General features: G+C 47.6%; 1 protein-coding gene across 2 annotated transcripts in view; it reads right to left on the bottom strand.

Moving 5' to 3' along the window:
• LOC119965096 (lysine-specific demethylase 3B-like) overlaps window positions 1-13,505 on the bottom strand; it is a 152,699-nt gene that overhangs the window by 24,677 nt on the left and 114,517 nt on the right. For both annotated transcript variants that reach the window (XM_038795387.1, XM_038795388.1), the window contains exons 18-20: window positions 12,195-12,464; window positions 6,105-6,276; window positions 71-161 (exon numbers count right to left, since the gene is read on the bottom strand). In XM_038795387.1, the coding sequence (XP_038651315.1) occupies window positions 71-161; window positions 6,105-6,276; window positions 12,195-12,464 (533 nt within the window). The remainder of the gene's footprint in view (window positions 1-70; window positions 162-6,104; window positions 6,277-12,194; window positions 12,465-13,505) is intronic.

Raw genomic sequence — 13,505 nt, 5'->3', positions numbered from 1 at the left:
TAAGAGGATAACCTTTTGCATATTTTATGTAAGAGTCTGAAGATGTTGGCATGGGTATAAATTTTATTACCTGGTTGGCATCATGTCCCTGAAGTCTTCACCTGGAGGCCAGTCTTTGAGCTTCAAAACCATTGGTTGCCCTCCTTCAGACTTCAAGCGTTCTGTGGCACAAAAGCAAAATTCAAATTGGACTCCAGGAATTTTAAATAGTTGCCATAGTTCCATCAAACTTTTACCTGTTTATATGGATGAAACAGTTTGAGTATCTGCTATAGGTATGATCTTCCTTATTTAGGAGGACAACTCAATCACTCTTGGGAGTTTATACTTCTCCGCTATCCCCTCCAGCTCATCAAACCTACCCTCCACGAACAAATCTCTAAACCTCTCAATCCTCTCCCAGATCGGATGCGTCAAGTCCATCCCAGCCGGTACAAACCTAAGGTTCCCACAGATCGGCGCCAGTAGCAACATCAACCCTAATTTAAAGTGCTGTCTGAATTGATTCCATATTCCTAGAGAGGCTATTACCACTGGACTCGAAGGGAACCTAGCCAAAGAGAACATAAGAGGAGCAGTAACAGGTGCCCCCAAGCTCAAACCTATACAAAAAGCCTCTTCCAACCACTCCCAAAACAGACTCCAGCTCCATAAACCAGCTCCGCACTTTATTAACGTTGTCGCCCAGTAATACAACAAATTAGGCAGTGCCAACCTCCCCGACTGCCTATCCCTCTGCGAGAAAGCCCTTTGAACCTGGGGTAATCTTACCTGCCCAAAGAAAAGTCAAATTAACTTGTTGACCCTACTAAAAAAAGACTGCGGAAGAAACACTGAAACACAGGAACCTCGGAAGAATGTTCATCTTACCATCTGCACCCTTCACGCCAAAGACAACGGGAGGGCACCCCACCTCTTCAAGCCCGCCTTCATTACCCTCGACCAGGCTGGCCAGGTTCAACTTATGTAACGAGGCCCAATCCTGAGCTACCCCGGTACCTAAAATTAGGTCTGGCCAGCCGAAACGGCAGTCTCTACAGGTCCGCTCGCATCCCCGGAAGATTCACTAGAAATATCTCGCCCTTGCCCATGTTCAATCTACATCCAGAGAAGGAATCAAACTTAAGCACCTAATTATCCGTCCCACATTAGAGAGAGGATCTGTGACATTTAACAACAGATCATCCACTTACAGGGACATCCTATGCTCCCTACCTCCCCTCATTATACCCATCCACCCGGCCGATGACCAAAGTGCAATGGCCAACGCTTCAATCGCCAAAGAAAACAGTTACGGGAAAATTGAACATCCCTGACTTGTACCCCTATATAACCGAAAGTACCCTGAACTCAGTACTTTGGTACGAACAGTAGGTGCCCTGTACAAAAACCTAATCCACAAAATGAATGGAGGTCCAAAGCCAAATTGCCCCAATATCTCAAAAAGGTACTCCCACTCCACCTGGGCAAACGTTTTTTCCACATCCATGGAAATTGACCCCCAAGGCGGGCGAGAACACCACATTCAGCAGACTCCTAATGTTGGCTGACACCTGCCGGCCCTTAACAAAACTCGTTTGATCCTCAGAAATACCCCCAGCAGGCACTCCTCCAAACAGGTTGACAGCACCATAGCCAGCAACAGTGCATCTGCGTTCAACAGAGAGATGGGCCTATATCAGGGGTGGGCAAACTTTTCCGTGCAAGGGCCACATTCAGAAATTCACAATTTTAAAGGGCCGCATAGTATATTAAGTAAAATAATTACTTCACCCGGTTATGATTCTGGGCGCCTCATATAGAACATAGAACAGTACAGCACAAAACAGGCCCTTCGGCCCTCGATGTTGTGCCGAGCAATGATCACCCTACTCAAGTCAACGTATCCACCCTATACCAGTAAGTAACCCAACAGCCCCCCTCATTGACCTTAAAAAAAAAAAAAAAAATTTTTTTTTTTAAATTAAAATTTTTTATTTTTTTTAAATGACTTGGTGGGCCGTATAAAGACCTTTGGCGGGCCGCATGCGGCCCGCGGGCCATAGTTTGCCCACCACTGGCCTATATGATCCACATTTCTTGAGATCGTTATCCTTTTTCAAGATGAGGGAGGTCGATGCCTTTGCCAGTGTGGCTGGTAATATCCCCCGGGACAGAGAATCATTAAACATATCCAACACAAAGAACAAAGAAAATTACAAAACAGGAGCCGGTCCTTCGGCCCTCCAAGCCTGCACTGACCATGCTGCCCGTCTGAAGTAAAACACCCTACCCTTCTGGAGACCATATCCCTCTATTCCCATCCTATTCATGTTTTTGTCAAGACTCCCCTTAAAGGTCACTATCGTACCTGCTCCCCCTACCTCCCCCGACAGCGAGTTCCAGGCTCCCACCATCACCCTCTGTGTAAACAAACTTGCCTCTTATATCTCCTTTAAACCTTGCCCCCGCACCTTAAACATATGTCTCCTAGTCGCATTTATAAAATTCCACAGAGAATCACCCACCCCATAACTCCCGCGAGGCTGCCTGATGGCTCAATTGGCAAGCCAATAAACAGCTGGCCTTCTCTCCGTACTCAGAAAATGTCCATCTTGAATGACAAAGCTGGCTCATCATCTTTACTGTCGACATCAACTCAAACTCCATCTGTAGCTTCTTGCTCTCTGCTAACAGGTCCGCCATTGGGGCAGCAGAATATTGACGGTCTACTTCAAGGATGGAATCCATCATACCACACTCATCTCTATGGGCCTTAAGTGAAATCATCTCCGCCCGATGACTGCCTTCAGTGTTTCCCAAAACGTGAGAGGTGAAACCTCCTCATTCTTATTAAAATTCACATAATTTTCAATTGCAGAAGCAAAATCTCTCAAAACCACTCACCCACTAGAAGCACCTTAATGGGGGTCTCCGAAAGTGGCCCGACACCAACTGCATATCCACATCGTGTGAGACATGATCGAATATTACTATGACTAAGTACCCCACCACTTGCAACCCCTTAGTCACCCCGATGCGGGAAAGGATTTGGGGCTCATCCTCATCTCGCCTGGGCTCAAACATGCAATTAAAGTCCCTTTAAATCATTAACTGATAAGAGTCAAGTTTGGGGATGGCCGCCAGCACCCTTTTGTTAAAAGTCCTTATTGTCCCAGTTCGGCAAGTGTACGTTCACCAAGACCACCTGAACATCCGGCAACACCCCACTCACAATTACATATCTTCCCCGAGTCCACCAAAATACTAGCCACCGAAAAGGTCACGCTCCTACTGATCAGCATCACCATCCCCCTCGCCTTCATGTCAAAACCTGAGTGGAACAACAGCCCCACCAACCCTTTCCGCAGCCTTGTCTGATCTCAGACTTTCGGGTATGTCTCCTGGAAGACCACATCCGCCTTAAAACTCCTTAGATGGGCAAACACCCGAGATCTTTTAACTGGCCCATTTAATCCCCTCATGTCCCATGTAAACTGCCTGATTGGGGGCCCCTGCAAAGCCCCCCCACCCCGCCCTGCGACCAGCCATATCCTGTTCGCAAGCACATTTAACTGGGCCCCACTTCGCACGGCTCCAGGTCTACCCAGATCGACGCCGCCATCCCCCACAAACCAGGCGGCAATAAACCCCCCCCCCCCCCCCCCCAACGCGAGCATCAAAAACTATCCAATCTCAATACCAAGTTATTACATAGAACAGTACAGCACAGAACAGGCCCTTCGGCCCTCGATGTTGTGCCGAGCAATGATCACCCTACTCAAACCCACATATCCACCCTATACCCGTAACCCAACACCCCCCCCCCCCTCCCCCCCTAAACCTTACTTTTTAGGACACTACGGGCAATTTAGCATGGCCAATCCACCTAACCCGCACATCTTTGGACTGTGGGAGGAAACCCACGCACACACGGGGAGGACGTGCAGACTCCACACAGACAGTGACCTAGCCGGGAATCGAACCTGGGACCCTGGAGCTGTGAAGCATTTGTGCTAACCACCATGCTGCCCAATTATACCATTATCTATTGCAGGACAGGAATCAATCATAGAATCAGTGTCATACATATTCAATATTCTAAGGCGAGACAGACCAATTAATTGAAAATTGTATTTTTTGACAAAACAGACATAAGATGATATTTAGCTTTAATATCAATGCATATTTCTAATTTAAAGAATGTGAGAATTCAAATTCATGAGAACCTACAGCATGCTATTGAGGGGTCATCACTTTAATGGCAGTTGAGTAAGTTTTTGCACAGAACATTTGTATAATTAGAGACATTAGAACATAGAACATAGAACGATACAGCGCAGTACAGGCCCTTCGGCCCTCGATGTTGCACCGACATGGAAAAAAACTAAAGGCCATCTAACCTACACTATGCCCTTATCATCCATATGCTTATCCAATAAACTTTTAAATGCCCTCAATGTTGGCGAGTTCACTACTGTTGCAGGTAGGGCATTCCACGGCCTCACCACTCTTTGCGTAAAAAACCCACCTCTGACCTCTGTCCTATATCTATTACCCCTCAATTTAAGGCTATGTCCCCTCGTGCTAGCCACCTCCATCCACGGGAGAAGGCTCTCGCTGTCCACCCTATCTAACCCTCTTATCATTTTGTATACCTCTATTAAGTCACCTCTTAACCTTCTTCTCTCTAACGAAAACAACCTCAAGTCCATCAGCCTTTCCTCATAAGATTTTCCCTCCATACCAGGCAACATCCTGGTAAATCTCCTCTGCACCCGTTCCAAGGCTTCCACGTCCTTCCTATAATGAGGCGACCAGAACTGTACGCAATACTCCAAATGCGGCCGTACTAGAGTTTTGTACAACTGCAACATGACCTCATGGCTCCGGAACTCAATCCCTCTACCAATAAAGGCCAATACACCATAGGCCTTCTTCACAACCCTATCAACCTGGGTGGCAACTTTCAGGGATCTATGTACATGGACACCGAGATCCCTCTGCTCATCCACACTACCAAGAATTTTACCATTAGCCATTACATTCTCAAGCTTCTTTCATGATCTCGAGTTAGAGGCAGTATTACTATAAGTGCAAAATATATTCGTAGGTACAATACGGTTACAGATTGAATTTGCTACCTTGGTCCTGCTGAATATGGTATTGGGAAATTAAAGCATTATCTAACAACTCATTTGATGTTTCCAGCTGACAGCTTGGTTTTTACCGTCTGTCTTGACATTTAAAACGTATTTATAATCATTAAATGTGTATGTTTTATGAACTATTTGATAACATACTTGTCAGAATCTTTAATAGGTTCTTTTGTATTAATGAAGACTCAGCTGAAAGGTAAGATGATGATCATGGACTGGATATTAACTGTTTTCCTCTACAGTGTTTATTATTAAAGTTGCTTCACTCATTGCTGTGCCTTACTGCAAGTGGTTTAGAAGTCTCTGGAAAACAATCCCTCAAGTGGGATCTCTGAGATACCAGTTGTAGTGTCGTACCTGGGCTAAGATTCTTTAGGCCATCATGCTCAAGAGTTACTCGTTTATAAAAGCTATCCTTCCATCTGACAAGATGTGTCCAACAAGCAACACAAGACTTCCCCACTGACTTTAAAACATCTGCTTTACACTCGAGGAGAAGCAGCAGCAGGAGATGATCAGTTTCCATCAGAATTGTGCAGCATCTTAGGACCAACTTCTGAATATAAGTCACTTGAGTTTAACTCTCAAGGCATTCAGCTCATACTTTTGGACAGCTGGCTGAATCATCACTCAATTTACATTGAACAACAGTTCTCACGTGTGCTTTTTAAAAACATTCCAAAACTGTTTTCCAGATGTTGATGTTGAAATCCAAATTTCAAACATTCATTCTTTGCCCACGTGACTTTTCAGTGGGGTCAGTGGTTGACCATAAACACGAAAGTCAAATGAGTTCATTACTAATCCGGGGATTTTTGCTGATTCTTTGGAGGTTACATTTGTTGATTCTATTAATTTTTCATGGGAACAGAAAGCATGTGATCTTGACTGTCTGCTACGTAACAACACTGTTTTAGTTTCATGCAGGGGCTTAACACATTTTGGAAAAACAATCACTGTACTTACTTGCAATGATTTCAAAACCATCCCAGAAGTCCCGGACTTTCACATCAGAGATGATGGCACAATTTCTACAGTTGACCAGATCAACCTCTTGGTCCCCAAACTCCCGGCTGAAAGCTTCAGGTTTCCAGAGGGCTGAATTCAACTTCTTATGGACACCAGACACCAATACCGGCTGAGAAAAGCAAAACACTAACCATGAGAAAAATGCCTGTCAGGAATTCAAAGCATTCTTTCTTAAGCCAACTGAGTATGTCAGATACCAAATTAAATAATGACTTATCAACACGATCAGCAGTGAAAGAAAAAAATCAACTTAGTAAATAGAGCCTGTGTCATAATCAAGCAGCCATTCAATGCAAGAACAAAGACTTTTATCAGTGTGAACCAACACAGATTTAAAAAATACATTCAACTTAGAAAGGCTACATTCACAGATGACCGAGGAGAAATAACCAGGTGTGCAAAGTTTTTAAAAAATGGAAATACAGTGACTTTTCATACACAGAAGAAATATACTCTTTAAATACAGAAATCATGAGACAGATGCAACTTTCCTCCTCATGCACTGAATCACTACACAAAAATGGAATGCTGTACTGCAAAATGGGATATAAACCCAAGGCCAGCTTGAAATAATTGTCAGTTTTCATATTAAACCGTAATTTTCAATAAACCCATGTGAATTTATCCATATTGTTTCCTTTTTTTAATGAAGAGGCAACTTGGGGTGCCACGGGACACAGTGGTTAGCACTGTTGCCTAAAGGGAGGACCCGGGTTCGTTCCCGGCCCTGGGTCACTGTGTGTGTGGAGTTTGCACATTCTCCGCATGTCTGTGTGGGTTTCACCCCCCAAACCCAAAGATGTGCAGGTTAGGTGGATTGGCCATGCTAAATTGCCCCTTAATTGAAAAAAAAAATTGGGTACTCTAAATATATATTTTTTAAATTAAGAGGCCACCTACTTTGCACATATTTGGGTTGTGGGGGTGAGGCCCACGCAGACATGGGGAGAATGTGCAAATGTCACACGACAGTGACCCAGAGCCAGGATCGAACCCGGGTCCTCAGCGCGCAAGGTAACTGTGCTAACCACTGTGCCGCCACCTCCACATAGCTGCTTAACAGATTGAAATTTGAAATGTTTAAACTGGAGAATTTTGAAATTGCTGGACAGCAATTAGAACATGAATAAATGAGAAGGTTACATAAACGTTAAACTCGAAATGTGATGATCCTCTGTCAACATGTTCATGGAACAATGACACACATGTTTGCAGATGGAATTGTAATATACAATGACAAAGTGTTAAGTTGGATGATCATTTTACAGGCAGGAAAATAATTTAAGAATCCACTGGATGCTTTCAAGTAATTCCTTTTATTGTTCATTCACAAAAAATGTGTGCGATAGTTCCTACCCACACGCCAGCGAAAGTGACTCATGCCTTCCCGCTTCTACCATGAATTCACCAATCAGGAACTTATTCAAAGGGACTTCCGGTTGCGGTGATGACGTGCTAAGCCACACATTTGGGAGCTCCTGATTTTAACAGACTTTTAGAGCCCCAAGATCCAAGATGCCGGCCGGCGGAGCACCCGAGGATCTTAGATTTTAATAGAATTTACAGTGCAGAAGGAGGCCATTCGGCCCATCGAGTCTGCACCGGCTCCTGGAAAGAGCACTCTACCCAAGGTTAACACCTCCACCCTATCCCCATAACCCAGTAACCCGACCCAACACTAAGGGCAATTTTGGACACTAAGGGCAATTTATCATGGACAATCCACCTAACGTGCACATCTTTGGACTGTGGGAGGAAACCGGAGCACCCGGAGGAAACCCACGCACACAAGGGGAGGATGTGCAGACTCCGCACAGACAGTGACCCAAGCCGGAATCGAACCTGGGACCCTGGAGCTGTGAAGTGATTGTGCTATCCATAATGCTACCGTGGAGTGGAGGCTGTGGCGCAGGAGCAGCAAGCTGCTCTCCTGCGCTGTTTTGCGGAGCTGAAGGCTGAGTTGCTGAGCTCACTGAAGGAAACAACCAGCAAGCTGATGGAGACCCAGACGACCCAGGGTGCTGCCATCCAGGAGTTGCAGCAGCAGGCCGCTGAACGAGAGGAGGAGGCCGTGGTCCTCGTGGGTAAGGTGCACCACGAGGCACGCCATAAAAAGTGGCAAGACCGCTTTGAGGAGCTGGATCTCCGCATGAGGTGGAAGAATTTAAGGATCTTGGGCCTTGCGGAGGGTCTGGAGGGGTCGGATCTGCCGACCTACGTGGCCAGCATGTTGAATTCAATGGTGGGGGCAGGGTCGTTCCATCTGCCCCTGGAGCTGGAGGGAGCCCACAGAGTACTGGCCAGGAGGATCAGGGTGACTGAAACCCCGCGCGCGGTGCTGGTGCGGTTCACTGACCGGGAGTGTGTGCTGCGCTGGGCCAAGAAGGTGAGGAGCAGCAAGTGGGAAAATTCGGTAGTGCGGATCTACCAGGACTGGAGTGTGGAGGTGGCTAAGCGGCGGGCCGGGTTTAACCGGACAAAGGAGGTGCTTCATAAGAAGCACATAAAGTTTGGGATGCTGCAGCCTGCGCGCCTGTGGGTAACTTATCTGGATCGGCACTACTATTTTGAGTCCCCGGAGGAGGCGTGGGCCTTTGTGCAGAAGGAGAAGCTGGACTTGAACTAGGGGTTGGGGGTTGCGGGGTCGGTTGTATTGTTATATTGCTGTTTTTTGCTGTTGCTGTGTTTTCTGTACTTTTGTAATTTTGACATGGTTTCTTTATGTGGGTTTTGCTCTGTTTTCTGGGGGGGGGGGGGGGGGGGGGTATGGTCTGAGTTTTGTATTTTGCAGGGGGATGTTGGGGGTTTGTTGTATTCTATATGGGGTTGGGGATGGGATGGGGCTGGTATTTGGGAGCTGCGTCAGTAGGGTGGGGTGGGGCAGTGCGAAAGCGTGGGCTTTCCTCTGGTTTCCCGCGTTGCGGGGCTGGAGCTGGCGGTGGGGGCGGGGCCTCTACTGGTTTTCCCCCCCCCGCGCTGGAGTGGTGTCAAGGGGAGTGGCAGGAGGGGGGATGATCCCACGTCGGGAGGGGTCGAGTTTTGGCGGAAGTTGCCGGGATCAGCAGACGTCAGCTGGAGTTCTATAAAAAGTATGTGGACCTGGTGGGCTCCCTGTTAGTGCGGACGTTAATATAGAATATAGAACAGTACAGCACAGAACAGGCCCTTTGGCCCTCGATGTTGTGCCGAGCAATGATTACCCTACTCAAACCCACGTATCCACCTTATGCCCGTAACCCAATAACCCCCCCCCCCTTAACCTTACTTTTTTTTTTAGGGCACTACGGGCAATTTAGCATGGCCAATCCACCTAACCCCGCACATCTTTGGACTGTGGGAGGAAACCGGAGCACCTGGAGGAAACCCACGCACACACGGGGAGGACGTGCAGACTCCGCACAGACAGTGACCCAGCCGGGAATCGAACCTGGGACCCTGGAGCTGTGAAGCATTTATGCTAACCACCATGCTACCGTGCTGCCCCTAATTAGGCATGGGAGGGGGGGGGGGGCTTTGCCCCCCCCCCCCGACGATGTCGCGGGCGCTGATTTCCTTAATCCTAAAGAGGGATAAGGACCCCCAGCAGTGTGGTTCGCACAGGCCCATATCTCTCCTTAATGTAGACGCAAGTTGCTGGCAAAGATCCTGGCCACCAGGATTGAGGACTGTGTGCCAGGGGTGATACACGAGGACCAGGCAGGTTTTGTTAAGGGAAGGCAGCTGAATACGAATGTACGGAGGTTGCTAAATGTCATTATGATGCCGGCGATTGAGGCGGAGATAGTGGTGGCACTGGATGCGGAGAAGGCCTTCGATTGAGTGGAGTGGGGGTACCTATGGGAGGTGCTGGAGAGGTTTGGATTTGGAAAAGGGTTTATTAAGTGGGTGAGGCTACTGTATGAGGCCCCGATGGCGAGTGTGGCTACGAATGGGAGGAGGTCGGAGTACTTCCGGCTCTACCGAGGGACTAGGCAGGGGTGCCCCCTGTCCCCCTTGTTGTTTGCACTGGCAATCGAACCTTTGGTGATGGCGTTGAGGGAGTCAGGAAGGTGGAGGGGGTTTGATGCGGGTGGGGAGGAACATCGGGTGTCGTTGTATGCAGATGACCTGTTACTGTATGTGGTGGACCCAGCGGGAGGGATGCCGAGGGTGATGGAGCTGTTGGCTGAGTTTGGGGCCTTTTCAGGCTATAAACTGAATCTGGGCAAGAGTGAGGTGTTTGTGGTGCACCCGGGGGACCAAGAGGAGGGAATTGGAAGGCTCCCATTTAAGAGGGCAGGGAAGAGTTTCAGGTACCTGGGGGTGCAGGTGGCAAGGAGCTGGGGGACTCTTCACAAGCTCAATTTCACTAGGCTTCTGGAGCAGAAGGAGGAGGAATTAGCCAATCTTCATCCCCAGGGCCTTTTTCAGGAGGGTGACGAGTAGCATTTTGAGCTTTGTGTGGGACTCCGAGAGTGAAGAGGGTCTTTCTGGAGCGAGGTAGAGATGGGGGGGGGGGGGGGGGTCTGGCGCTGCCCAACCTTTCGAGTTATTATTGGGCGGCCAACGTGTCAATGGTGCGTCAATGGGTGATGGGGGGGGGGGGGGGGGGGGGGGGGTGTGCGGCGGCGGCATGGAAAAGTATGGAGATGGCATCTTGTGGAGGCACGAGCCTGGGGGCCCTGGTAACGGCGCAGTTGCCGCTCCCTCCCACGAGGTATACCACGAGCCCGGTGGTGGCGGCGACCCTAAAAATATGGGGGCAGTGGAGGCGGCACAGGGGGAAAGTGAAGGGCTCGGTGGAGGCTCCATTAAGGGGGAATCATTGGTTCGTCCCGGGGAACATCAATGGGGGATTTAGGGGGTGGTACAGGGTGGGCATTAGGAAGTTGGGGGACCTGTTTATGGCCGGGAGGTTTGCGAGCCTGGGGGAATTGGAAGAGAAATTCGGGCTCCCCCCAGGAAACACGTTCAGGCACTTGCAGGTAAAGGCGTTTGCTAGGCGGCAGGTGGAGGGATTTCCTTTGCTGCCCTAGCGGGGGGCAAGGGACAGGGTGCTTTCGGGGGTGTGGGTCGGGGATGGGAAGGTGTCTGACATTTATACGGTAATGCAGGAGGGGGAGGAGGCGTCAGTAGAGGAGCTGAAGGCTAAGTGGGAAGGGGAATTAGGGGAGCAGATGGAGGATGGGACTTGGGCGGATGCCTTGGAGAGGGTTAACTCTTCCTCTTCATGTGCGAGGCTTAGTCTCATTCAATTTAAGGTGCTGCATCGGGCTCACATGTCCGGGTCTAGGATGAGTAGGTTCTTTTGGGGCAAAGATAGGTGTGTCAGGTGTTTCGGGAGTCCTGCGAACCATGCCCATATGTTCTGGGCATGCCCGGCACTGGAGGAATTTTGGAAGGGGGTAGCGAGGACGATGTCGAGGGTGGTTGGATCCAGGGTCAAACCGGGCTAGGGACTCGCGATCTTTGGGGTTTTGGCGGAGTCGGGAGTGCAGGAGGTGAAAGAGGCCGGTGTTTTGGCCTTTGCGTCCCTAGTAGCCTGGTGGCGGATCTTACTGCAGTGGAAGGATGTGAGGACCCCAAGTGTGGAGACCTGGATCAGTGACATGGCGGGGTTTATCAAACTGGAAAGTGTCAAATTCGCCCTGAGAGGATCAGTACAAGGGTTCTATAAACGGTGGCAGCCTTTCTTGGACTTTCTGGCTCAGAGATAGGGAAATGGGTCAATAGCAGCAGCAACCCGGGGGGGAGGTGTTATCCATTTGTTCTACGGTTATTCAATTTAATATGTTGTTAATTTAATTTGTTGTTAATTTATTTTGTTGGTCATTGGGGTTGGGGGGTAGGGGGGGGCTCTGTGTACGAGCTGTTACGGTTCTGGAGGTGTTATGACTGTTATTGTTAGAGACCGTTGCTATTTTCATTACTGTTTGTTGTTGTATAAATACAAAATTTTCCAATAAAAATTATTTAATAAAAAGAAACTTATTCAAAGACGAGCATGCGCACATTGATGTTGAATCATTCTGTGTCTACAATGGTTACCTGTCCCTGCTTCCAGCACTCTCTGAAGATTTTCCAGTTGTTTTTGTTGCTGGGATCTTGGAGGCAAAGCAAACGACCATCACAGAGCCAGCAGTGTTGTGTGTTTGGGTCCAGAACACTCATTTCCATTACACCTTGCTTCTTGGTGTCTTTTATTGCCTCTGTGGGATTCCCAATTCGCTTTGACGTGTCTACAGACATTTTATTCTCGACTACCGATGCAATTATGTGATCCAGAAAGTTTGGTAAGCCTCCCTTTCCCTTATCAGCCTGTATTTAAAAATCATACAAAAGAAACTAGAGTTAACAACTAATGCCCATGAACAAAAGAGCTACTTCAAATAATATTGTTGCGTTCTTTAAGGAAGGTAGCTAGTATTTAATATTTTGGACCATTAACATAGCATTTACAACAGAGGAATGAAAAGGCTGTTGAAACTCCCAGAACATTTAGATAATTTGATTTCCTTTCAATTTTGACACCAGGTCTATATTTCGGTGTACCTACACCACATGGACTACATCGATTCAAAAAGAAAGCAGTACCATCACCTTCTCAAGGACAATTAGGGATGGGCAAGAAACGTTGGCCTAGCCAACAACATTCACATCCAGCAGATGAATAAATTAAAAAACACTCCTTACCTCTTAAGAAATCCGCTCACCTTTTTCCAGAAATGTTTGTACTCATTTTACACTCACTGAATGTGAAATCTAGTCTTAATTTCTTAACTTGTAACTGTATGTTCTCTGTTCAGCAGGAAACATTTTCTTCACTATTCACACATTGAAACATAGAAAATATGAGGAGTTGGCCATTTAGCCCTTCCAGCCTGCTTCGCCATTCATTATGATCATTATGGCTAATCATCCACCTCAATAGCCTGATCCTGCCTTCCCCCATATCCTTTAATCCTCTTCGTCCCAAGTGCTATATTTAACTGCTTTTTAAAAACATAGAGCTAATGCTTCAACTGCATTCTGTGGGAGTGAATTTCACAGGCTAACCACTCTCTGGGTGAGGAAATATTTCCTCATCCAAGTCCTAAATGGTCCACCTCCATCTCTTCAGATCTCAGGTTCTGGACACCCCCATCAGGAGCATCCTTCAAATATCTACCCTTTCTAGTCCTGTTGGAATTTTATAGGTTTCTATGAGATTCTTCTGAATTCCAGCCAATACAATCCTAAATTAGTCAATCTCTCCTCATACATCAGTCCTGCCATCCCAGGAATCAGTCTGGTAAACCTTCCCTGCACTCCCTCGATAGCAAGAGCATCCTTCCTCAGATAAAGAGACCAAAACTGCAA

This window comes from Scyliorhinus canicula, chromosome 4 (assembly GCF_902713615.1).
Source record: "Scyliorhinus canicula chromosome 4, sScyCan1.1, whole genome shotgun sequence".
NCBI classification, from domain to species: domain Eukaryota; kingdom Metazoa; phylum Chordata; class Chondrichthyes; order Carcharhiniformes; family Scyliorhinidae; genus Scyliorhinus; species Scyliorhinus canicula.
This window is presented reverse-complemented; position numbering and strand designations above follow the sequence as displayed.